We start from the raw sequence: 27,194 nt of genomic DNA, 5'->3' as shown, positions 1-27,194 counted from the left end.
GATTTTTATTTTTAAATGTTTTATTTATATTTTCTTATAAAATTTATTTTTTTATATTTTAATTTATTTTTTATTACCCAGATTTTGCCAAAAAAACATGAGATTCATAAAAAAAAATTCAAAATCTCCCGAGTTTTTGACTACCGAGATTTTGCCGTTTTTAACTTTTGTCACTATGGTCAAGACCCATCTTCATTAGGACCCAGCAAAATGTGGTGGAAAGTGATTTTCCCTTTTTCAGTTAGAACATAAATTAAATTAAGTATTTTTCATGCACGTGTTTTCGAAAAGAGAGAAAAATCAACGACCTAAAACTTGACGACAAATTAAATTTTTTGGTAAATGATTAGATCCAAAGCATGTCATTTATAAACAATGACAAACACATCATGTTTAGATTAAAAAAAAAAGCAGCCATGCTTAGGGCCCAAGGAAAATGGGTCCTGACTAGAACATTTCCACGTCAACACACACATGTGTGTGTGTGTGTGTGAGAGAGAGAGAGAGAGAGAGAGACCATCATTGCTGTCTCAGACAATAAAAGGAGAAGCTATACACCTGCCATTGATTTTACAAAACCATGAGGCAAACAAACACTTGCCCATATTTACAGCCTATTCATCAAATCTCCTAACCTATCCTCTCCAATTTGAAGACCCATTTCTCCTCTAGTTGGTATTAATATTAGAATTGCTTTTACTCGCCCCTTGCAGATCCATGGGCGAGCTTGTGATGCTACCCACAGATCCCATGGTCTGTGAGCTCAGCTGTGGGCTTGCTGGGCCAGCACCAGCCACATACATCTGCTGTTGAGCAACCAATTGCTGGACAGCACCTGAAGTTAGTTGCTGCGGTGGGCCCAATGGGGACTGTTGGTTAATTTGCTGCTGAGGTTGTGGCTGCGGCTGCTGATTCATTTGCTGCTGCATGGTGAGCCCTGGTGGTGAGCCGACCTGCTGCGGGATACTGCCCACTAGCGACTGCTGAAGTGGAGAGCCCAGTTGCTGCTGATGCTGCTGCAACTGCATCTGCTGTTGCTGCTGCAACCGCATCTGCTGTTGAAATTGCTGCTGCTGGCTCATGTAAAAGTTTGTTCCAGGGATCTTTGGGGGACCCATGGGTGTCATTGTTGAACGTTGCATGGGACTCATGTTGGTCCTGTTCAGCGTCTGCCCCAGCATTGACATTGTTTCCGAGCCAGGAGTTCCACCTAAACTGTCAATTGGGCTCCTCATGGATGTCGGCCCCAGCATGCCCCACCCTCTGTTCATCATCCTGAGTTTGTTGGCCATTGCACTAGCATGGGCAGGAGTTAAGCGTAGCTGCTGGCTTAAGACGTTGCTGACATTGGAAGTGGGATTGAGACCCATTGGACTCATATTGCCCAAACCAGATATCGTGCTCAGTGATGTCGACATGCTAGGCCCCATGTGCCCCATGCCCATGCCTATTCCACCGAGGCCAACAAAATTTCCCAGGCCACCTGCCCCACCAGTTGATTGCATAGGACTGCTGGCCAACCCGCTCCCCATGTTCGCCATGGCCATGCCAGAAAGTGCTCCCATCACCTTTCTTATCTGCGCCTGTTGTTGCTGTTGCTGAAGTAACTGAAGCTGCAGATTGCTGGAACTGCTGACCGTTTGATTACCAACAGGCGGACCAACTGCATTTAGTTGTGCCAGTGGATTGTTTGAGCCGAGGGCAGATCTCTGCAACTGCGAGTACTGATGTTGCTGCAGCTGGATGGATGGTTGCTGGGGAGGCTGCTGTTGAACTGCAGCAAGATGTGATATCGGATCTAAGTGGTGTGGTCTCGACTGTGCTGGCAAATAACCTGATTGAATGTGTTGGGGCTGGATAACTCCAGCGTGTTGCATCCTTGGACCGGTTAACAGATTTTGAGACGACATGGGTGGAGGGTTCATAGGCTGGCTCATGATACCTGCTGAACCCACAGTTTGTCCTGAGACAGACTGCTGATATGCCATCTCATGCGCTGGACCACCCAAAGGAACAGAAGGCGAAGATTGGCCACCAGCTGCAAGAGCACCTGGTCGGGTTGACACCAATTGTACCTGATCATTGACTTCATATCCACCACGAATCATCTACTTTAGAAAAAAACATCCCAGACATCAACAAAATGAGAAAACCAAAGACAGAGACCTCCCAACTGACTGAATATTTTGCACAGAAACATACCAGTGCACCAAATTGCGCAGCAAATAGGTCTGCATAGTGCTGTTGACAAAAGAAATATGTAAGAGAAAAACGAGGGCCAAAGTCGATAGAAAGTGAGCTCAATGTCAATAACTTGCAGTTACATCACTCACCGTGTTGGGCAATGTGGGAAGAGAATCCTGGGGATACGATAAGAAGTCACTGCCTTCATCTTCATCACCATATTGCACCATAGCTTCTACCATGCCATCTTTGGCCCTCTCAGACATGCATAATCTGTTTCGAGCTGCTGGTATAACGACAGGGATGCCATTTGCTGCAAAAATACAATAAAAGAATCATCAGCAGGAGCTTCAAATGAGTGTTAAAATGCAAGTGCAAATAGGTACCTTGAAATATCTGTTTGGGTCGAACAGACTCCAGGATCCTAGTTTTACAGATATTCATGCTGCCACCATGAAGGGATTTTGCCAGTGACTTGGTAAACATTTCGTCATCAACACCATCGTTATTCTGAGCATTTGAAAGATGTGCTACGATGGAATGAGCTGTATGCTGAAACGGTTTCCTTTCATGATATTCATCAACTTTATTCTTCTTACAGTTGAGCCCATATCTGGAAATGCAACAAAAGCACCCATAAAATTGAGTCAGGTAGGCAGAGCCAGTGAACCAGAATAACAAAACCATGGGATCAAACTTGGAACTCTAATCAGTTCAAGTTCAACATCCAGGTCTAGGAATTCCAATTGCTTGGCCTAAGTTGACCATTTGTCAGTTGTCGAAACAACTGTACACATGATAGGGCCTAGTTGTACAATTCATGCCCCAAAGAATAGGTCTTGGTATCAACGTATAAAAAATTGCTGAGTTTGAATGACGACGTACCTTTGGATCGTCATTTCAAGCTTTGAGAATCTCTCCACAAATGCTGGATCAGGCTTTGGCCCTAAGGGTGGTACAGGCGGGGTTCCAATAGATGGACTGTTTGCACTAAAAGGGGGATTCAGTGTGTTCACACTTGCAGGAGACCCAACCGCAGGGGTTTTTGTAAGGGGATTTGGTTTTCTCTTCCCAGGCGTTGCATTCTGTTGTTGTCTCATCACGGAATCAGTAAGACCAGAGTTGACAGAGGTGGCCACAGCTGCAGCATCTGGCACAGATATTGCTTTGTCCTTTGTAAATCCAACAGCAGGAGTTGTGTTCATGCTGCTGTAGTGCGCCCCCAGGGAACCACTAGAGATTTCTCCAGATTTAGATGACACAGGTGAGTTTTCCATTGTTCCACCAGAAACTCGAGAATTTGGTGCTTGTTTCCTTCTCTGAGAAGTATCTTCTTTTTTCTGGTCTTTATCTACCAAATGACTAAGATTATGACACTGTGACTGCAGAGGATATCTCATGACTGATTGCTGAGCTAATTGCTGTGGTTGCAACTGCGGATCTGTCTGACTGGGCTCCATCCCAAGTGCACTTTGATCATCTCTACTCATCACAGAATCTTGCTTTTCCAACTTTACCATTTCAGGCTGATCAACTTTCACATTATATCTCATCCCCCTCTCTTCAAGATAAGAAGAAACCCCTGCTTCAGGTTTTGGAATTCCCTCAAGAACGGTTTGCCTTGCATCATTTTCCAGCTGTTGAGGATGCTTCTGACTAAGAACATTGGCATTCTGGATTCTTTTGCCCTCAAACTGCTGCTGCATCCTTTTCCATGGGGTATCCGCTCCAAGGAGGGAGTAATCCAACTGAGAAGCAGCATGTTGCTGATGGATTCCATCTAAGCCAAGTTGCTCCTGCCTTGGCCTTTTTGCTTCAAAGTTAGATGGCATCTGCATACTTTGACCCTCCCGCTTTCCAAGAATAACACTAGAAATTCTAGAGTCCTTGTAAGAACTCTGCAAATCTTGCCCAGTGCCTGAAATAAAATTTGTATTAATTACTGAGGTATTTGCAGGAGCGATGCCTGATGCCTGATCATGCCCACTCTTTGAGTTGTTCATTGTTGTCGGGTACTTAGGTTGGGAAGCCATGGCCAACACCTGTCTAGAGAACTCTTGTCCAGTGCTTTGGGCTCTTAAGGAGGGTGACGGAGGGGACTGTGCAGCTACATTGTAGGGAAGATGCTGAATAGCTGTGTCAATTGAAGGCAGTGCCAACTGACTTTTCTCATTCTCAACTACCCTGCCTATTGAGACTTTCTTTCCATGCGCTAGACTGTGAGACAATACCTGCACTGAAGGTGATTGTCTCATTCTCTTACGATGCAAACTGATATCCAGATTGAGCTGCAAATGGTGTTTAAACATAAGCCGTTAGTCATTCACTAGACCAAACAGGAGGACAACTCATCCACGCTGCACTCAGTATCATAATTAATACCTTGCTTTTGACTGGATCAGCGCTCAGTCTGTCCAACATTGGGACAGGGTCCAAACACAGTTCTGGTTGCAGTGCTTTCACTATCCGTGACTCAACTTCCTAGGTCCACAATATAGTGAGTTATAAACAAACTGGAAGAACTCAGGGCACACTGCTAATGTCCCATTTGCACATACTAACCAGTAGATCACCATAACTCCAAGAGCTGTCTGTGATGGATGGCATGTCCTTCACAACATTTTCCATTGACATCCGCAGATGAACTTTATGAATGATTGGAGAACCATCACCAGAAACAAAGTTTCCTGGAGCAGTCACACATTTGCGATAATCTCTTACCTGAAAATCCATTCCTGTATTAATTACTAAACAATGACAGAGAGAACCACCCACTCAAAAGGTGCAAACATTGTTAAACACAATATCTTGTACGGAAGGGAAGTTTAGTCATTGTAAGGAAATGTAGGATAGTGTTGCCTTTTTCTTTTTTCTGATTCTTTATTCTTTTCATAATTTATCTCTTTTAAATGTGGATTTTGTGTCATTTTCTTCTTAAAACCATTGCAAAGGGGTAATATATATAGACCTGGTGTATACACATACTCATTAACGAAATGAAGTTGTTCCTATGGGGCCTTTTTCTTTGTATACCCATACTCATTAACAAAATAAATGGAGTTGCTCTTATCGGGCCCTCTTCTTTGCTAACCCTAATGGAGCATCTGCTGTCACATAAATAGGTGAAGACGTAGTGAGATAGCATGAGCTCTGGAAGTGAGCCAAGTTTTATAGCAGCACATAGTAATCACGCATTGTGGTTCCTATCTAATGTAGCATTTCAACTTACAAGCATCCGATCCAAACTTAATCCTAGTTATGCAGAAGGTAAACATACACTCTCGTCCACTTTCAGCTTTAACATCCAGTTTGTAGCTGAAAAGTGAAAAAACCATGAATTTTCAATAAAAAATTGTTCTACACAGATAGTGACAAAAGCGCAATGGAAGAACAAGGACAGAGCATATAGTGAACAGAAGCCATAGAAAAAGAACCAGTTTCATGCTGAATCAATCCTTCTAAAGATGAACAGAAAACGAAGGTAAATCCAAAAAAAGTAGCAATTATGACCCATCAAGTGGGTCATTTTCAACAGCTACAGTGAACCTGGATGAATCGTGAATATCACATTTACTTTCCAACTTCCAAGTGAGTTAACTACCATGACACTGGCGCAGATAAGTTACCATCCCCCCACTCCAAGGAAAATTGAAAAGGAAAAAGAATTCCATACCATGGTTAATAATGTTCGAAGTTAGTGGTTTCATACCAGAATAGATTTGATTCCAAGAATGAAAGTCTCCCAGAGAGTAAACGCTGCTTAAAGACAAAGTTAACAGAAACTTCAACTTTACAACCCTCTAAAGTTAAGACAGATAATGTCTAACTGTTTTTCAACAATAACTAAGAATGACTAATGTGAATGATATCAATACCTAAGTCATTTAGAATTTCTATAACCATAACCTTTAGATGAAGATGCTCATGACATGCACTTGTCAAAAACACATCCCTCAAGTCACTCTAGAACAATGAAATTCCAACAGTATCTTTCTTGAAGAGATCACGTCAATAACTCACCTCACAAGCTAGTGTCCCGTCAACATATTTGCAAGGTATTTCATCCAGTATCTCAGCAGGCAAAGAACCCGATTCAATTGCCTGCAGACCAGCTGACATAGTCATGTTTCATATCAAAATTCCTTCCAAATTTAGCAATGTCTCTGAATGGAATAACTAGAATAGAGAAGCATAAGTTTCCCACATTATTGAGTCACAAATTCATCATTCAGAAATTCCTATAAGAAACATTTTAACTTACAAACTTTTTAATGCCATAGAAGGAAGCACAAAATGGATCTTTTTTGTTTAGAAAATAAAAAGTAAGATGGACAAGAAATTCCAAGTCAAACAGATCAAAAAACATAAATTGCAAAGTAGATAACATATATTGTGCAAAAAATGCACCATAGTTTAGTTGGGCAGAAGTTTAACATTTTCATTTGAAAGAAAAAAAAAAGACCGACACTTGTGAAAAAGGTGCATAGGATCCGATCCATGTACCCAATCTATGTAACATGTAATGTAATTTCTTGTTTTTCATTTATCGGGTCTGGATACACCAGACCCGGACCCATACCTTAATGTAACTTAAATACCTAAGTTTAGGTCACGATTTCATAATAGAAATCGTGACAGCCGAAGTCGCTCTCTCCCTTTTCTCTCCCTCTCTATTTCTCTTCTCTTTCTCAATACAGGAACCGAGAGAAAAATTTACATGGTATAAGAGCCAAGATCCAACTAAGGGTGGAAGTGGATTCCGAAGGTGCCGAAAATCAAGGTTTGAGGTTTCGCCTACTCTTTTCTTCATCTCCTTCAGTTTTTTCTTTTACCACGATTCCAATCTCCACTTCTCCTTTCTCTTTCTGTTTTCCCACCTTTTCCTCGCTGTGAATCCCTAATATCACGTGGATTTCATTTCCACGATCTCTTCCTTTAGTGGATTCACATCCCACGTGAATCCCTAATCAGTTCACGTCACACAGGATTCACGTGAATCCCTAATCAGTTCACATCTCACGTGAATCTTGGTTTTTTTTTATCCTTTCTGTTTTCGCATTTTTTCACGCAGTGAATCCCTAATCGTTTCACATCTCACGTGAATCTTGTTTTTTTATCACGATTTCAATATCAACCTCTCGTTTTCCCCTTTTTTTGTTTTCCCAATTTTTTCACGCAGTGAATCACACGTGAATCCCTAATTTCACGTGTACTTCATTTCTGTGATTACTTCATTTAGTGGATTCACATCTCACGTGAATCCCTAATCTGTTCACGCAGGATCCAACAAATTTTTTGTTGTTCAGCCTGCTGTGGGACAGAAAATCTGTTTCATTCCTTTGCCTTAATTTTTTTTTTCGTATCATTCTTGTTTTGACTGTTACAAGTGGGATTCACATTGAAAACTCAGTGCTTTCTTCTGACAGTTTCTGATCGGTCTATCTTTGAGTTACTACAGCCGGAAGAAAAAAAAAAAGGCCATCAGCAAACCATTCTGACTGCAGACTGAGCAATCTGTCAATACTCAAAAACTCAAAAAGGTGGTTCTCTTTCTTGTTAAAACCCTTTTCATGGATCTTCATTCCTCTTCATCCAACCTTTCCTCAAGTTTTCTCACTCAACTCGTTTCTGAAAAGTTAACTACCTCAAACTTCTTGATTTGGAAGAGGCAAATTATTCCTTTTATAAGAAGTCAAGGTCTCTTAGGTCACCTTGATGGAACCACTCCCGTCCCACTCGAAATTGTTACGAGAGAAGAAAAAGACGACAAAGGAGTAAGTTCAATTGTGTATGTCAAGAATGTTGAGTACCTCAACTGGGAAAGAAAAGATCAATCAGTGGTTGCTTACATCACTTCCACCTTGTCCCAAGAGGTCCTTGTTGCCATCCCCGACAATTGTACTGCTCTGCAACTTTGGGAAAAATTGGTTCAAACATATTCACAAGTTTCGCAAGCGAGAATGGTTTTTTTCAAGAGGGAATTCCAGATGTTGAGAAAAGATTCCATGACCATCATGGAATATCTGAACAAGATGAAGACTATCACAGATCAACTTGCAGTTATAGGATGCGCGGTGAATGACAGCGATATGGTACAACAGACTCTGAGTGGATTGGGATCCGACTACAACATGATCGTCACTTCCTTATTATGTCTCCCTGCTCTACCTACCTTTGATGAGTTGCGAGCAAAATTAATTCAGTATGAGATGACTCTGAAAGGGTTCTCTGAGGAATCTCACGTTCACACAAATTCTCAAGAAGTTTTTGCCACAGGGGTGTCTTATGGTAGAGGACGCAGACAAGGAGGACAAGGGCGAAGTGGACACGGAGGGCGTGGTTTACTTCCCACTCCAAATATGTTAGCTCATGCGCAGGGGCCAAGATCCATTCCTACCTGCTTCCTTTGTAATAAAAAGGGGCATATCAAGGCAAATTGTTGGCATAATCCAGAGAATAAAGGAAAGGGTCCACAGACAGAAAACAAGAGGAAGTTCTCAAGCAGTGGAGAGATTAAAGATTTGTTGATATTTGCCTTGTCAGAGTTGAAATTGAAGAATGAAGGCACCTGGTTTGTCGACTCAGGGGTAGCGACTCATGTAACAGGTGATGCAGGTAAGATTTCTAATCCCATTCCTTATTTTGGAAAAAGTAAGATTGTCACTGGAGATGGGTCCCACCATCCTGTTTCTCATGTTGGAAAAACTGTCATTCCCATGTCACATTTCACTCTTACTCTTTCTGACATTCTTCATGCTCCTGCCATTAAGAAAAATATTGTCTCTGTCTCCAAACTTATTGATGATAATAATGCTTCAGTTGAATTCACTCCTTTCTCTGTGCAGGTCAAGGACCTTCGCACGAGGGAAACATTCGCTGAAGGAAAGAGACGAGGCAATATGTATGTCTTTGAAGAAGCTCCTTGTCATGTTGTCCGCCCTGTCCACCTGAATTCAGAGCCTTCATTAGAGTCGTGTTCATCTTCTTCTGCTAATGTTTTTAGTATTTCTGAATGTAATAAGTCATTCTTATGGCATAGTCGATTAGGACATTGTGGGGGTCATTTCATTGAGAAACTTGTATCTAATAATCTCATTCCAAAAGAAAGTCTAAATAGGGATGAGAACAGTCACAAATGTTTCAGTTGTCTTTCCTGCAAGAGTCATGTATTGCCTTTTCATTCCATTAATAAGAGAGCTTCAAAACCTTTTGAGATCATCTGTTCTGATGTATGGGGACCAGCCCCAGTTGTTTCTGGATCTGGGAGCAAATACTATCTAATCTTTGTTGATAGCTATACTCGATACACTTGGATATATTTCATAAAAAATAAGTCGAAAGTCTTCTCTTTGTTTCAAAATTTTCTTTCACTTGTCAAAAATCAATTTTCTGAGTCCATTCAATTTTTCCAATGTGATGGAGGTGGAGAATTCTCACCCCGTTATTTTATCTCTTTTCTTCAAAGTAATGGAATAGGAAGAAGGGTGTCCTGTCCTCACACCCCTCAACAAAATGGAATTGCTGAACGAAAACACAGGCATATCGTTGAAAGTGCCATGAGTATGCTTCATGACAGCAATCTTCCCATCAACTTATGGACAAAAGCCTTCCATTCTGTTGTGCATGTGATAAACAAACTGCCTATGGTTATTCTGGAAAATAAGTCTCCTTATCACTGTCTTTTTGGAACTTATCCCAGTTATTATGATCTGCGTGTTTTTGGATGTGTTTGCTATGTGCATATCGATCAGTCCCTGAGAAACAAGTTTCAAGACAAAGCCCAAAAGTGCAAATTTGTAGGATATGCAGATGACTACAAAGGGTATAGGTGTTATGATCCCAACAACAAACGTATCAGAACCTCAAGAAATGTTGTCTTTGATGAACAAAATTTTGATCACGGAGCTAACACAACGAGTATGCCAACTGAAATTTACCATCCTTTGCTAAGCTCAAAACTTTTTGCTGGCTCCAATGAAACATGTTCCTCAGATTGCGTGCGACAAGAAGAAGAGGTTTTTGAGAACACTGGGACGTCGGGGTCACAGAATGCAGAGGAAGTACCGGGCAGATACAAAGGCATTGTCTATTCCAGACAGAGACCGACAACATCAAGTCTTTTAGATCAGGTCTCAGCCGCCAATCCTACTCCTTCTCATACCCTCGCAGTCAGAAAATCAAACCGCATACGGCATCCTATTGACAGGTGGGTTAGCTATAACAACTTCTCCTTGGACCTTCAATTGTTTTTAACTGCCATCAATAAGGATGAAGATCCCATCATGTATTATCAGGCAGCAACTTCTATGAAATGGGTAGAAGCCATGAATGATGAAATGCAAGTCTTGCATGAATGTGGAACATGGGAAGTTGTTCCCAGACCACCCGACAAAAATGTTGTCGGATGCAAATGGGTCTACAAAATCAAGTACAAGCCAGATGGAACTATTGAACGATATAAAGCAAGGCTTGTAGCAAAAGGATTCACTCAAGAAGCAGGGCAAGACTATGATGAGACTTTTAGTCCGGTTGTAAGAATGGGAACGATTCGAATTATCATTTCCCTGGCTGTTGAACATGGATGGAAGTTGAGCCAGCTTGATGTAAAAAATGCATTCTTACATGGGGATTTGAAGGAGGAGGTATACATGGAACAACCCCTTGGATATCAAGAACAAAATTGTAAAACCCATGTATGCAGGTTAAAAAGAGCCATCTACGGCCTGAAGCAAGCCTCTCGCTCTTGGTTTGATAGCTTCTCATCTGAAATTCAGAAACATGGATTTTCACGTTCCATGCTGGACCACTCATTATTTATTTTTAAAAGTCAGGCTGTGACCACTCTATTATTAATTTATGTCGATGATATTATCATCACAGGAAACTCTGCAGACCACATTCAAGAAATAAAAGACTTATTAGGTCAAAGGTTCAAAATGAAAGACCTTGGAGTTCTACGCTATTTCCTTGGTGTAGAAGTTGACAACCAGGCTCATGGATTGATACTCACTCAACACAAGTACACCGTAGATGTTCTCAGCAAGACAGGGATGAAAGACTGCAAACCTCTAGGAACTCCGAGTGTACTTCATCAAAAACTTAGCGCTCATGATGGAGATCTGTGTGATGACCCCACCAGGTATCGCAGCATAATAGGAATGTTACAATACCTCACATTCACTAGACCTGATATTGTTTATTCAGTCAATCAAGTGTCTCAATTTATGCATGCGCCACGTACTAGACATATGGAAGCGGTCAAGAGGATCCTTAGATATCTGAAAGGGACTATTGGGGATGGATTGATATATTTACCACAGTCCCATGGCCAAAACGAGCACGAAATTGCTGTATATTGTGATGCAGACTGGGCAGGAGATCCCGACGAAAGAAGATCTACATCAGGATATTGTGCCTTCATTGGAAGAAATTTAGTCTCTTGGAGCAGTAGAAAACAAAAAGTTATCGCTAGATCAAGCACTAAGGCTGAATATAGATCCATGGCTGCTACCACTGCCGAAGTCACATGGATCAGGCATCTTCTAACTGAAGTAGGAGAAAAGATCTCCCACACTGCCTTGTTCTGCGACAATCAAAGTGCTATCAGTATGTCATTCAATCCAGTATATCACAGTCGTGCCAAACACATTGAGATCGACCAACACTTTGTGAGACAGAAGGTTGAAGAAAAAGAGATTGAACCTGAGTTTGTCAGTACTGAAAGACAGGTTGCAGACATATTTACAAAAGGGTTAACCAAGGATCGCTTTTGGATGCTTAAAAGCAAGTTGTTCATGGTCCAAAACCATGATCAACTTGAGGGGGGGTGAAAAAGGTGCATAGGATCCGATCCATGTACCCAATCTATGTAACATGTAATGTAATTTCTTGTTTTTCATTTATCGGGTTTGGATACACCAGACCCGGACCCATACCTTAATGTAACTTAAATACCTAAGTTTAGGTCACGATTTCATAATAGAAATCGTGACAGCCGAAGTCGCTCTCTCCCTTTTCACTCCCTCTCTATTTCTCTTCTCTTTCTCAATACAGGAACCGAGAGAAAAATTTACAACTTGAAACCAGAGATTTAACATATTAATTATACTCAAAGGAAAGGCTAGTTGATGTGAATTGTTGTAGCATTTTGAGCATGATATTATACTTACAGAGAAGAGAGCCTCTGATGCCCTATTATAAGAATAAAGCAATTTTGGTGCATCTTGAAGCAGAGGCAGAGGCTTCCCTTTCTGAAATTACAATGACAGATGATTTACAAAAGAGCACCTCTGATACTAACAACAACATATGACAATTCTGTCAAGGTGAACAAAAGTACAATGCCTTCTAACCTCAGTTGGTGTTCCGATAGAAAATCCATTTGGGAAAAGGTTCAGGGTAAAGGACACTTCTTGTTCTAGTGAGAAAAGAACAATCAAGAAAGTCAGCAATCTACAAGAATAATTATTATTAGACAGAGTTGGTACATATAATTAACGAACCCAACCTGGCTCGACCGGACACACTTCAGAACCATTTGACAAAACTGAATGATCAGCATTGTCATTGCCCACAGCAGAAACGGAATACTGCAGACAAAAACAAATATTACAAGGCCATTTAGAATTGTCAACATCATCACACCACCATTCTGTCGAAAATGAGTTAGAAATAAAGGAATCAAATAAAAAACAAAGTAAGACTTGTAAACTTCCAGAGATTATTTCCTTATTCCGATTGTTCAAAATGATTATATCATGAGCAAGTCCATAGTTTTGGCATCTACTGAAGATGTGTAAAGGAACATGTAACACATTGAATAAGAACCATAGAACACAAGCAAGATATCTCCACAGATTCATCTTCTTTTGCATACGTGTCTTGACACCATATTTTTTAACAGACTAGCAGTAAAGGAACCTGAAATGGAGCCTAGAAGTCAAGCCCGCATTATCATGCTGCCATTTCTACACAATATAGATATTTTAGGGGTGGAGATTTTGCGTTAAAATAGCCATGAATTTACATACACAGCATAATTATTGAGGTTATGCTTGGTGGTAAAAATATTTCCTTTTGAATATTATAGACATTGAACCAATGATTATCTCCCATGAGATCTTCATGCTGCTGTGGGATTTCAATTGACACTATACAACAACAACAACAACGCCTTCATCCCAAACAATTGGGGTCGGCGATATGAACCAAAAAGAAAATCATTTTGGGTCCTCCACATGAATCCTTCTCCTCCACTCATTTCTATCCAATGTCATGTCCTCGGTGAGGTTCAAAGCATTCATATCCTTTCTTATCATCTCCATCCAAGTCTTCTTAGGCCTACCCCGACCTCTTTTAGCTAATTCTCCATCCTTCTAACCGGAGCATCATTAGGCCTTCGCCGAATATGCCCAAACCATCGTAAACGATTCTCCCTCATCTTATTTTCAATGGATGCAACGCCTACCTTCAATTGACACTATGATCGTTCTTATTCCAAAGTAGGTTCTAAATTAATCACTATGCACCATCAGCTATCAATACAAGGGTTTACACCAGCAAAGCAAAAATACTTTTTATGAGACTGCAGAAAACCATGTTGATCTCTTTCACAGGTCTATTGTTATAGTGCTCTCATCCTGAATATTGCTGCATGGAGCTATTGTTGCCCAATAGATATCTTTTCAGGTAATCTGAAAGCAAGTCAATCTAATTGAAATTTTCTTAGGGACTACTTAGAGATCGGTTCATGACCAGCGGCTCATAAAACAGGTGATGCACTTGGATAGCTTTACCAAAATAGGAGGTAAATTGCCCGTGCCACACCAAAGAAGCAATGGTTATACAGGATCAAACTTCAAGCTTGTTTTTATGGACAACGGTAAACTGAAGAAGAAACCCAGAAATGTGTTAAAAAAAGCAAGTTCCTAGTTTGATAACTTGGAGATAAATTAGAATCACGATCCTGTAGCATTAGTTACATGTTTTTATGGCACAGCAATTTCCTCTTCCATACATGACTATGAGATTCCTTCTCCGAAACCCCTTCACCCTCTCCACTAAATCATTCTCATACCCCCACCAAAACTAGACCATATTCCTCTATGGAACTAGCTTGTGTACTGATCTCATTCCTTCAAGAAACAAGCTCCAGCAAGAAAAAGGCAACTGGAAGGGTGATGAAGAAAGGGATCGACAAAGGAAATCTTCATAAGAGAATTTCATTGGGAGTATCCATTATCAAAACCTGATCTCTTTAACCTAAAATTCTTTTTTGTTTCTAATACCACCTCAGCTTCAAACATGCCAATAAAGAACTGATGCAGAGAATCCAGATAGTCGCAAGGAGCAAAGACCTGATCTACATTGCACGATCCGCGACTCCATGTAAAAAAAAACCGTTTCTGGTCCATTTGGGGTAGAGGGGTATTTTGGTCATCTGCCATTTAATTTTCTGAGAATTTTAATTCAATCATCCCCAAAAATTTATTTTAATTTTGTGATTCCATTTTTGTGAATATTGGAATCGATTATGTATTTTTATTATTACTTTTTTTACTTTTTTAGGTGTTAGATCTTATGAATTCGGATAATTCTGGTATTCAATCGGATTATTTTAGGGCCCTAGAGAGTGTATGGGGTATCAAAGTAGATTTTTATTTTTTTAGCAATTTTATTTTGCTCTAAAATAGTTCAAAATCCATTTGCATGAATTGGATCTTATACCAGATCCAATTTGTCTTAAATAGATCCATATTGGCGCCCCCTATGGCTGGACCCTACTTGAATTTGTTTGACTAACGTCAAGAGGAGTGTAGCTTGACTCCCTATTGGTGTAGATGGAAGTGGACTTAAAGTCTCTCTAAGCCCAAGTCACCTCCAAGGTGGTCAATAGGAGGACGCAGCCTTCTTGACCATTCAAAAGGTTATTCTACCTTTCTTCCTCCCTTAAATGAGCCCAAAAACAATGTTGAGGAGGTCTTTTCCTCTGCTGAAAAAAAATTGTTAAAGAAAATTCATAGTGGATCTCTCCTAGTTGTTTCCTACCTTAGGGCGTTTTTGAAGCTTGCTGCAGCCAAACCGTGGTACAGACCATAGCTCCAAGCTCTAGTTGTGCTTGTTGTAAAAAATTTGTACCAACTATTGTCGCTAATTCCTTGGCCGTGGTGTTCTTGCCGAATTGGAAGGAAGTAGAATCGTGATTGTTCGTGTTTGAGTGACTCTTGGCATTGTTGCTGGAACCTTATCTCGTGACTTCTAAAACGAGTTTGATTAAACTTGCCTCGGTTTGAACTAGTTATATATCTTGTTTGATCTAAGATGTTACCATATAAGCATTGGATCATGAATATAATTTTTTTGCTAGTTTGTTTGGTATTTGTTGCTTATTTATAATTCTTACTTATTATCATGGGAGTTGGGATAAGGGATTTAGCATTGGAGAATATACATTTAGAAGTGTTTGTATGTGTAGGTTGAACAATAAATCCCTAATATTAAAATTTAGATTAAACTAAATGTGTTGTTGAATCGTATATCACCATTCGGTTTTGTGACTGTTTGTGTATCTGACACAGCTGCACTAATAAAAGCATAACTCTTAATCTACTTCATAAAAATTAGTGTATGATAGCTTGTTAAAAAGCTAACATCCATGGCTACAACTTATATGTTTAGCCCATTTTCTGATTCATTTGTTTTGGCTGTTAAAACTGGTCTAGAACAGAGAAAACAGTCGTTCGGGTGACTGTCAAGACTATAACAGTCCGACCCCTTGTTTGGTTCGTAGTGGAGTCATCCGAACTCCGATTTAAGTGATTTCTGTTGCTCTGATTCGATAATTAAATTCTCTAAAACTTTCATGTTAAACAAATTTGCTGAATCAATCGTATGTATGATCAAGTGTCTTGAAACGGACGGAACAGTCCCACGAGTGACTGTACAGTGTACAGGATTGTATCAATCCGCCACCTTGCTTGGGTCGTATCGGAGTCATACGACATCCGATTTGAGTGATTTCAGTTTTCCTGGTTTCAAAACTAAATTTCCTACAACTTTTGTGTTCAAGTCATTGACCAAATCCATAGAGAATAGTCCTGTTCTGACCTGTCCATACTGGACAGTTACAACAGACCCACCTGTGAACATTGACCCATTGATCTGGTGTCTGGTCCGTATCTCGACCATCAATAGTCGGATTTGCGAGTTTTTGGATTCGTTAAAAAGAGGAATCTGTTATCTACAGAATCCGTTTTGGCGTTGTCCTTCCATTTGAAGCGCAACAGGGTCCAAACACCCCCTATTGAAAACTGTTAGTTTTCCAAGTTATCCCGTTAGCTTCCGTGCATAAGGATCCATTTTGGATCTTGGATCGGCCCCTTGCCGGATCCACATCAAGAACCCTAAAGATTATTAGTAGGATTGAGGTTATCACCTGCTAATTTGTAGAATCTTTGCATGAACAGCTCAGTGGGAATAGCCATTATATAAAAAACATGGCCTCCTTAATTTATCCCCTTCCTTTATTTCTAACCAATTCGTCCAGTGCACCACTTAAGAGATCCTCACTGCCCTATATCAGGTCTTAATATTACTCCACATAACATTGGGAACACACTAATTGGCTTGAAACCCGTTCCTTTTCTGTGAAAATTCCATAATTTTTTGTTCTTTTCACAATCAACACAAGCGGATGTTTGTTTCAGGTCCCTTTCGGACGAAAAAGGGCCCCATTTGTATGGGAAAGAGCTTTGTTTCCTGAAAGGGCTGAGGCAGACAAACATGAGACAGCCAGTGTAGCTCACTAGATTTCACATGAAACAACAGATTTTCATATGAAAACCAAACCGCACCCTTCCCCACTTAGGAAGCAATTTCCCATGGAGGGCACCTTCATCTGAAACCTGTGTCCCACCCGTGCAGGTGTAACAAAAACATGCCCCAAGAGTAGAAGACAACATGAATTTTATATATACAAAATTTACCAATATATGCCACCTAATCATTTTTTCCTTCTGATTTTCTTCTCTTCTTTTGTCAACCGCACATCATGCTATACAAAAGATCATGATTAATATCTAATTCTGTAACGTACACTTTGTTATCATTCGTTAACTCCCAATATATACAGTCGTATCAGTGAAACATTTACCACTGCCTAATGCAGGCCAAATCCTTAACAAGCAAAACCACCAAGATGACAGAAAGAAGTAAAATGCAACAGAAATAATGCAAGCCAAGCAAGAGAAAACATACATGAAGCAGGAATGCAGGAATCCTCTAATACCAAGTCGAACGTTTTTCCAAGCATGCCTAAGAATTCAATTACAGGAATTTCACAACCAATAAGGCAGAGCAAAAACACTTCACACCCAAAATTCCCAACTCTCTCATCACAAATGTTGGATGACTCGTCCTCTTCTCATTAGGTTGACGGTTACTAATTTAGTTTTTTGGGCGACAGTTATTTTTTTTAAACTCTTCATTTTTTTCTGGACGGCTCTCCGTAGAGAATAAGACAGAGAGCAAGAACAGTAATTTTGTATCTCTCTCTTTTCTAGTGAGCATTTAACATCGCTGCCGCCCGTGGATGTAGTAGGTTCCCCTCCGAACCACGTAAATCTCTGTGTGCTCTCTTACCTCTTTCTCTCTTTCTTCTCGTTCTTAATTTGTAGTTGTTTGATTGTCGAGTGTGTGTTCGTTTGTGTTTGTAAACGCAGTTTGCAATCCCATCTCAACCTAACAAACTTGTATCAGAGCCTCGTTCAGTGGTAACGGTCCTAGACGAATGCACAACCATGTCAGCAAAGTTTAAGATCGAGAAGTTCGATCGGAACGTGAGTTTCGGTCTATGGCAGGTGAAGATGCGTGCACTCTTGACGCAACAGGGATTGCAGAAAGCATTATTGAGAAAATACAAGATGCCGACCTCTATGTCTGCAGAAGACAAGGAGGAGATGGATGAGAAAGATTTGGCTGCGATTCAGTTGTGTCTATCCAATGAAGTTCTCAGGGAGGTCATTCATGAGAAGACGACTACAGGCTTTTGGCTCAAGTTGGAGTCATTGTACATGACAAAGTTGCTTACAAGCAAGTTGCATTTGAAGCAGCGGTTGTTCATGCTCTGTATGACTGAAGGTACATCCGTTAAGATTCATCTTGATGAATTTAATTCCATTATTATGGATTTAGAAAATATTGATGTGAAGATAGAAGATGAGGATCAAGCACTTTTATTATTATGTTATTTGCCTGCGTCTTTCAAGCAATTTAGAGAGACCCTGATTTATGGGTGAGGTTCTATCTCCATGGAGGATGTTAGGGCATCCTTGTTCTCAAAAGAGTTAATGGACAGGGAATTAACTGGCAGTGCTAGTGTTAGGGTGAGGGCCTAAGAGGAAGGCCAAAGGAATGAAATTCAGGAGAATAGAACTAAGATTTGCTTTACTGTCATAAGAAAGGGCACATTAAGGCTGAGTGTTTTAAGTTGAAACACAAGCAGCAGAAAAATGAAAGCAAAGAGAAAATTGAAAAACTTGCCGAAGCAGGTATTGTTGAAAGTGATTCAGATGACTTTGTTCTCTTATCTTCTAGTGCTAGTAAATCCAAGGGTGAATGGATATTAGACTCGGGTTGTTCTTATCATAAGTGTCCTCACAAGGACTGGTTTTCCACTTATGAATCAATTGATGGTGGAGTTGTTTTGATGAGAAACAATGCCCCATGCAAAACTGTTGGCATTGGAATAGTCTGAATTAAGATGCATGATGGAATAGTGAGAACCTTGTCGCATGTTCAGACTTGAAGAAAAATCTCATATGTTTGGGCACTCTTGATTCTAATGGGTGCAAGTACACAACTGAAAGTGGAGTTATGAAAATTTGCAGAGGTGCTTTTGTTTTAACGAAGGGAAAGACATCTGAAAATTTATATGTTCTGGAGAGTAGTACAGTTACAGGTGTTGCAGCAACTTCCTCTTCCTCTTTAAGAGAGTTGCCACAAGATTGTGGCATATGAGACTGGGACACATGAGTGAGAAGGATATGACACTTCTGAGTAAGAGAGGTCTATTTGGTGGTCAGAGTACAGGAAAATTGGATTTTTGTGAGCATTGTGTTCTTGGAAAGCAAAAAAGAGTCAGTTTCAGCACTGCAGCTCACAAAACCAAGGGTACATTGGACTACATTCATTCAGACCTTTTGGGTTCTTCTCGTGTTCCATCTAAAGGTGGTGCTCAGTATATGCTTACCTTCATTGATGATTTCTTCGGGAAGGTTTGGGTGTTTATGCTAAAGCTCAAGAATGAAGTGTTCAAGCACTTCAAGCAGTGGAAAGTGTTAATTGAAAAACAAACTAGGAAGAAGATTAAGAGGATTAGGACAGATAATGGTCTAGAATTTGGCTCATCAAAATTTGAAGAGTTTTGCAAAAATGAAGGTATTGTCATACATCATACAGTCAGAAAAACACCTCAGCAGAATGGAGTGGCAGAACGTATGAACATAACCCTCTTAGAGAGAACCCAATGTATGTTGATAAATGCTGGTTTGTCAAAGGAGTTCTGGGCAGGAACAGTCTTTACAGCTTGCTATTTGGTGAACCGCTCTCCATCCACAGCTATAGAGTGCAAGACTCCAGAGGAGGTATGGTCAGGTAAGCCTGCTGACTATTCTGATTTGAAAATTTTTGGTTGTCCTGCCTATGCACACATTGATGATGGTAAATTAGAGCCTAGAGCTAAAAAGTACATTTTTCTTGGTTATGGATCTAGGGTGAAAGGATACAGATTGTGGTGCACTGATCCAAAATCACCTAAGTTTATGTTAGAGAGAAATGCTATTTTTGATGAATCTGCTATGCTACATCCTAGGAAGGAGTCTGTTGTTCCTACTAATGCAGGTTCTAGCAGTGGTACCATCGGGCAGGTGAAGCTTGAGAGTGGTGGCTCAGCTCCTATTCAGCATTGTCCGTCGTCTTCTCAGTCCAGTCCTGTGTAGACATCAAGGACTACATAGGTTGAAGAAACTTCACAACATGGGCAATACACTCTAGCCAGAGACAGACAAAGGAGAAATATTAGACCGCCACAAAGGTATGGTTTTGAAGATATGGTTGCTTATGCTGTGTCAGTGGTAGAAGAAACTTGAATGCAGATGAGCCTACAAAACATTCAGAAGCAGTCTCTTGTAATGATTCTGCAAAGTGGCTAGTGGCTATGCATGAAGAGATTGAGTCTCTTCACAAAGATCACACATGGGAATTGGTGAAGCCTCCTAAAGGTAAAAAGATAGTTGGATGTAAATGGATCTTCAAGAAGAAAAAAGGTACTCCAAGTGTAGAAGATGCAAGATATAAAGCACAATTGGTGGCAAAGAGCTATAGTCAGGTTGAGGGTGTTGACTATAATGAAGTATTCTCACATGTTGTAAAACATAGCTCTATTCGTGTTTTGTTAGCTTTGGTTGCAACTTACGCCTTGGAATTGGAACAAATGGATGTCAAGACCGCTTTCTTGCATGGTGAACTTGAACAAATTTACATGCAGCAACCTGAAGGTTTTATGATTGAAGGCAAGGAAGATAATGTGTGTTTGTTGAAAAAGTCACTATATGGTTTGAAAGAATCTCCTAGACAATGGTACAAGAGATTTGATACTTTTATGATTGAGCATGGTTATCAGAGAAGCAAGTGTGATAGCTGTGTTTATTTTAGAAAACTATCTGATGATTCTTGCATTTATTTGTTACTCTATGTTGATGGCATGCTCATAGCAGCAAAGGATGTGTCTGATATCAACAGGTTAAGTGTCTGATATCAACAGGTTAAAAGTCCAGTTGAGTGAAGAGTTTGAAATGAAAGATTTAGGAGCAGCTAAGAAGATTCTCGGGATGGAGATCTTCAAAATTGGAAGACAGGGAAACTACTTTTAACACAGAAAAAGTACATTCAGAAGGTACTTCGACGATTTAGTATGTTTGATGCTAAGCCTGTCTCTACACCTCTTGCTGCTCATTTCAAGCTTTCAACAGAGTTGTCTCCACAATCTAAAGAAGAAGAACAGTACATATCACATATCCCTTACTCCAGTGAAATTGGTAGCATGATATATGCAATGGTTTGCACACGACCAGATATTGCCCATGCTGTTAGTGTTGTTAGCAGATACATGTCAAATCCAGAAAAAGGTCACTAGCAAGCACTGAAATGGATTTTCAGATATCTGTGTGGTACTTCTAATTACCATTTGGAGTTTGAGAGGAGTGATAGTTTGACTGGTTTTGTTGGTTCAGATTTTGCAGAAGATCTTGATAAAAGAAGATCACTCACAGGTTATGTGTTCATAGTTGGTGATTATGTTGTTAGTTAGAAAGCTTTCTTGCAATCTACAGTTGCCTTATCTACTACAGAGGTAGAATACGTGGTAGCTACTGAGGCAATGAAAGAAGCTATTTGGCTGAGAAGGCTGTTCAGTGAGCTTAGTCTAAAGCAGAAAGTGACTGTTGTTAATTGTGATAGCCAGAATGCAATTCATTTGACCAAAGATCAAATGTTTCATGAGAGAACTTAGCACGTTGATGTGAAATATCATTTCATCAGAGATGTGATTGCACAAGGTGAAATTTCAGTTAAGAAGATTGGCATAGTTGAGAATCCTGCAGATATGTTGACTAAGTCTCTTCCAGTGGCCAAGTTCAAGTATTGTTTGGACTTGGTTGGAGTTCGCAGCATTTGATAGAGGCCCCAAACGGGGCGTGGAGATGGCGATGTTCATGATGAAGCTAAAGACTCGCCAAGAGGAGGATTTGTTGGATGACTTGTCCTCTTTTCATTAGGCTGACGGTTACTAATTTAGTTTTTTGGGTGATAGTTATTTTTTTTAAAACTATTCTTCATTTTTTTAACAAGATTTGGCGGACAAATAAGATGCCTAATGAGTGGAGGAAGAGTACGTTGGTGCCCCTATATAAGAATAAGGGTGATATACAAGATTGCACAAACTATCGTGGTATAAAACTCATGAGTCATACTATGAAACTTTGGCAGATGGTGATTGAGTATAGGTTGAGGAAGGTTGTCATGATAACGGAGAATTAATTTGGTTTTATGCCTGGAAGATCAACTATGGAAGCTATACATCTTCTTAGACAACTTATTGAGAGATATAGAGAGAGGAACAAAGAGTTGCATATGGTTTTTATTGATTTGGAGAAGGCATACGATAGAGTAACTAGGGATGCTCTCTGGTGGTCAATGATGAAAAAAGGTGTTTCTCTCAAGTACATTAGTATAATTAAAGATATGTATGACGGAGTAATAACCAATGTCCGCACTTATGGAGGGGTGACAACCAATTTTCCTATAACGGTTGGGTTACATCAAGGATCTGCATTAATCCCTTTCCTATTTGCTATAATGATGGATGAGCTTACGAGATCAATTCAAGAAAATGTGCCGTGGTGTATGTTGTTTGCTGATGATATTGTTTTGATTGATGAGACTAGAGCTGGGGTTAATGATAAGTTAGAATTATGGAGACATACATTGGAAGCCAGAGATTTTAAGTTGAGTAGGAGTAAGACAGAATATACGGAATGTCGGTTTAGTAAGCAACTAAGTAGTGATGGGAGTGTAGTGAAGCTTGGTGAGCGGGAAATACCGGTGGATGATTGTTTCAAATATTTGGGATCTATCATTCAAAAGAATGGAGAAATTGATGGAGATGTAAATCATAGGATAAAGGTTGGATGGATGAAATGAAAAAGTGCAACTGGAGTGTTGTGCGATTGTAGAATGCCATTGCGGTTGAAGGGAAAGTTTTATAGGATGACAATTAGGCCCTCTTTACTATATGGTACGGAATGTTGGGCTGCCACGAGACATCATATTCAAAAAATGAGTGTAGTTGAGATGCGTATGCTTAGATGGATGTGTGGAAATACAATAAAAGATAAGATTTGAAATGGGGAGATACGTAAAAAGGTAGGCGTTGCATCCATTGAAAATAAGATGAGAGAGAATCATTTACGATGGTTTGAACATATTCGGCAAAGGCCTAATGATGCTCCAGTTAGAAGGATGGAGAAATGGGATAATATATTAGTTAAAAGAGGTCGGGGTAGGCCTTATAAGACTTCGATGGAGATGATAAGAAAGGATATGAATGGTTTGAACCTCACCGAGGACATGGCATTGGATACAAAAGATTGGAGGAGAAGGATTCATGTGGAAGACCCGAAATGATTTTCTTTTTTGGTTCATATCGCCGACCCCATTTTTTTGGGATGAAGGCGTAGTAGTAGTAGTAGTTGTTGTTGTTGTTGTGGTTGTACTCTTCTTTTTTTCTGGATGGCTCGCTATAGAGAATAAGACAGAGAGCAAGAACAATAATTTTGTCTCTCTCTCTTTTCTAGTGAACATTTAACATAGCTGCTGCCCGTGGATGTAGGAGGTTCCCCTCTGAACCACGTAAATCTCTGTGTGCTCTCTTACCTCTTTCTCTCTTTCTTCTCGTTCTTAATTTGCAGTTGTTCGATTGTCGGGTGTGTGTTCTTTTGTGTTTGTAAACGCAATTTGCAATCCCATCTCAACCTAACAACAAGTGTCGACCCAGATAAACCCCCCACTGTGTCTCTAAACCATAAAATTGATTAAATCCTTAACTCAAAACAGAGAAGAAAACACGAATCAGAAGAAACCAGAACTTCAAAAGAAACATAAGAGCTCGAATTCATTCTAGCATAAGAAAAACAACTACAAAAAAAAGTCACATTAATTAACTAAAAACCAAAAATCATTAATACCATCAACAAAATTAATGAAGCTCAGTAATTACATAAAGAAAAACAAACAAACAAACCATTTTTCAAAGGAAAACAATCCAATCTCAAGTCGACGTATAAAACCCTTATGGCGTCTCTAAACCGTCAAATTCTACAAAATCTTCAACTCTACAAAATCTTCAACTCTACAAAACCGATAGAACCCAGAAGGACATACACGCACAAGAAAACAAAGGGAGAATCACAAAAACGACAAAAATTAGGATCTACGCATCGGAAACATTAAAAAAAGCACAAAAAAATCAGCAAATCCAGAAAATTACCTCGTTTTTCTGCCTTTTTTTTGGAACAAACGAATTGCCGCTCTCCTTCGAGTGATCTCCTACATCTTCTCCCGGAGCTCCCACTTGAACCGGTTTAGGTCGGAACCGAGTTCCTTTCTTCGATACTTTGAAGGAAAGCCCCATCACAGACGGAGGAGGAGAAGATCGAGCGGACAAAGAGGATCAACTCGGAACCATGCTGAGAGAGAGAGAGAGAGAGAGAAGGGGTAGGGTTTTGAGGAAACGGAGAAAACTCAGAGCTTCCGTGAATACGAACAAGAACATGGTGGACGGAGGACTTATTTAGAGTGACTTAAAGCTACGTTTTTGCTGCTCCGATGTGTTAAAGAAATATCGGAAGTACCATGAAGGGTTGTTAATGAACAGGATTTTATCCATCCAAAGTTGACGGATATCCGAATCCGTTCACTTGAAAAAGACAGATCAGGTATGATCTTTTCACCATTTGAATCTGAATCCGTTTAGCCAACAGCCCAGGAATATGGTATTGGGCACATCCCATCCGAACCGTTTATATCCTTATCCTTAAAGCAATGTTATCAGTATCGGTGTATCGGCCAGATCGGCAGAAAATGGATACACTTCACCCCTAAATGGGTTATTTTTAAATAAATACAAAAAATACTAAATATTAAATTATTATTATTATTATTTTAATAATTTTAACATGACACATAATATTTTTATTATTTTTTAGCCGGTACCACTTGTGTATTGGTATCGGGCCGATACAGTTGAATCAGTGGCCCAACTATTCAGGGTCAATACCGATACTCACAACATTGCCTTTAAGATTTCACTCTTTATTCATTTTTATTAGTGGTGGTAGGGATGTAAATGGTTAAGGTTCAGATCGGATGTGGCCAACATCAAATTTGAACAATGGGTAACAGCGTAAATGGATTTGAATTTGAATCTGGACTCGGATGGTGAAAAGTTCATATCAATTCCATTTTTTTTACATGTTATCGGGTTTGGATACCCATCAAATCCAAATATCCATTGGATTCGGTAGCAAAAGAATCAAAATTATATCTGGATACCATTATAATAGGATTTATTTGTGCTTACCAAATATGATTAATTGAAGTCCCGAATATTGAATAAAATCCAATCCATTGCAATGTTATCAGTATCGGGTATCGTCAGAATATCGATAAGATTTACTCTTGAATAATCTAATTTTTAATAAATGTAATAAAACACTAAAATAAACCTTTTATTATTTTCTGGCTGATACAAAACAATTCACTTGCGTATTGGTATCTGTCAATGCAGCTGAATCGGTGGCCCAAGGATACAGGGCCGATACCGATACTGACAATATTGGTCCATTGGCACCCTTAGGCAGAATCCTACAAATGATACAACTAGGCCATTGGGTTTTGAACCTGCAACGTCCCAACACAACGTGACGTGCACTGGCTGCTCCTACCAGACATGCTCTTACACGAGAAACCAAGCATGATCTTAATGTGTGAAGTGTTAAAAGCAATTTTTGAAGCACAAAGAAACAAGTTGGAAGATAATTGAGGCAAGTATGCTGTGACATTAAAAATTATATAAAACCCATTTAAGCATATCATTTAAATTTTTTTGTCAAGAATACATATATCGGTTTTACAAAAAAAAAATTATTGATTTAAGACTTCAATGAAATTACAAATTTATATCACATAAAGCGTGCTTCCAATATACTTTCTTAAGTAGTATGCTTTCAAACTTCTTAGACAGGCTTTCGGTAAGTATACTTTTGTGATCACACACATCGCCGTATTATCTTATGAAAACAAAAAACCATCTTATTCTTGGAGACGACTCCCTTGGTAAGCTGGCTAAGCTCAAATTCGAGTTCTACTAAGGGGCACATTTGAAAGTGAGAAAGATGTAGAAAAAGTGATGCAAAATAGAAAATTGTTACGAATTTTCTGATCGTTTCAAACAAGAGACTTTTTCGCTAAGCGAGTTTTTTTGTCTAAAAGTACAGTTTTTGACAAGAAACATTCCTCCATGGCAGAGGTGGAAGAATGTTTCATAGCAAAAGAAAATTTATTTTTACACTCCCCACCACCACCACCCTCCTCCTCTCTCATTTTTTCATATTTTTTCACTGTTTTTTGCATGCTACACAAACAAGCGTAAAAATTCCTTTTTGAAAACTTCTCATAGGCAAAAGTTTCTTTTCCTATGAGAGTTTCTCTCTCTTCCAAACGTGTCCCGAGGCTATGGCTGCATTTGAAAACTTTTAATATCAAATGCAATTTGAATTTTCTCATATATATATGAGAACCAAATCAATCGTAAGCTGCTTAATTCAAAAGACCAGACCCATATGTTCTCAGATACATGGATCTTTTCATTTTCTCCGCGATATCAAGAATCTCAAATCCTTGCTTTGAGATTTCTAGGTCAAATTGCTTAGGATTTTGATGTTAAGTACGTGTCACATTAATATAATCGTCCGGTATGAGATTCAAGGTTTTTGAATGCAGCCAGTGCAACTAGGTCTCTGATCCTGGGATGGTATCTCCGGGTAAAAAAAAAATGCAGCTTAAGGGTCCATTTGATTGCCTCGGATCTTACTTGACTTGTGTGTTGGCAAACTTTATCATAAACACTTGACAATGGAAGAGTTTCATAAAAATCACTATTCTAATTCATACAAAAAGTTATAAATAAAAAGAACATTGCTTAAACTAATCAATTATAACATTTAAAATGAAAAATACGCCAATTATTGTATGATATTCAAAGCCAACTAAAATATAAATGTTACTGAAAATTCATTCTTGAAATTGCTATTCATTCACTTGAAGCATGCAATTTCCATGTCATAACGTCAGAGAAAACATCTGCAAATGGGTACCAAGTGGGTTTGGTTAAAAAC

General features: G+C 39.5%; 1 protein-coding gene across 1 annotated transcript; it reads right to left on the bottom strand.

Moving 5' to 3' along the window:
• Nucleotides 1-543: 543 nt before the first annotated feature.
• Nucleotides 544-24,556, bottom strand: LOC149834264 (protein PHYTOCHROME-DEPENDENT LATE-FLOWERING-like). Its single transcript, XM_090011303.1, has 12 exons — nucleotides 24,287-24,556; nucleotides 12,692-12,773; nucleotides 12,537-12,601; nucleotides 12,354-12,434; nucleotides 6,205-6,285; nucleotides 4,747-4,905; nucleotides 4,567-4,665; nucleotides 3,070-4,472; nucleotides 2,571-2,797; nucleotides 2,334-2,497; nucleotides 2,203-2,241; nucleotides 544-2,108 (listed from the first exon to the last, which is right to left on the bottom strand). Exons 1-12 carry the CDS (start codon nucleotides 24,428-24,430, stop codon nucleotides 669-671), a joined length of 3,984 nt encoding a protein of 1,327 aa, XP_089867429.1. The 5' UTR covers nucleotides 24,431-24,556; the 3' UTR covers nucleotides 544-668.
• Between the last annotated feature and the right edge of the window lie 2,638 nt (nucleotides 24,557-27,194).

This window comes from Nuphar pumila, chromosome 6 (assembly GCF_984573655.1).
Source record: "Nuphar pumila chromosome 6, dmNupPumi1.hap1.1, whole genome shotgun sequence".
In the NCBI taxonomy this organism is placed as follows: domain Eukaryota; kingdom Viridiplantae; phylum Streptophyta; class Magnoliopsida; order Nymphaeales; family Nymphaeaceae; genus Nuphar; species Nuphar pumila.
Note: the sequence above shows the minus strand (reverse complement) of the source record. Positions and strands in the feature narration are given on the sequence as shown.

What these genes read in the sequence shown, in the direction of transcription:
- LOC149834264 (XM_090011303.1), bottom strand. Translation starts at nt 24,430, where the DNA reads ATGGGGCTTTCCTTCAAAGTATCGAAGAAAGGAACTCGGTTCCGACCT. An exon ending in AGTGTGTCCGGTCGAGCCAG is followed by an intron (nt 12,602 to 12,691) that starts GTTGGGTTCGTT and finishes TTTTCTCACTAG; the next exon opens with AACAAGAAGTGTCCTTTACC. An exon ending in CTGCGCAATTTGGTGCACTG is followed by an intron (nt 2,109 to 2,202) that starts GTATGTTTCTGT and finishes TTTCTAAAGTAG; the next exon opens with ATGATTCGTGGTGGATATGA.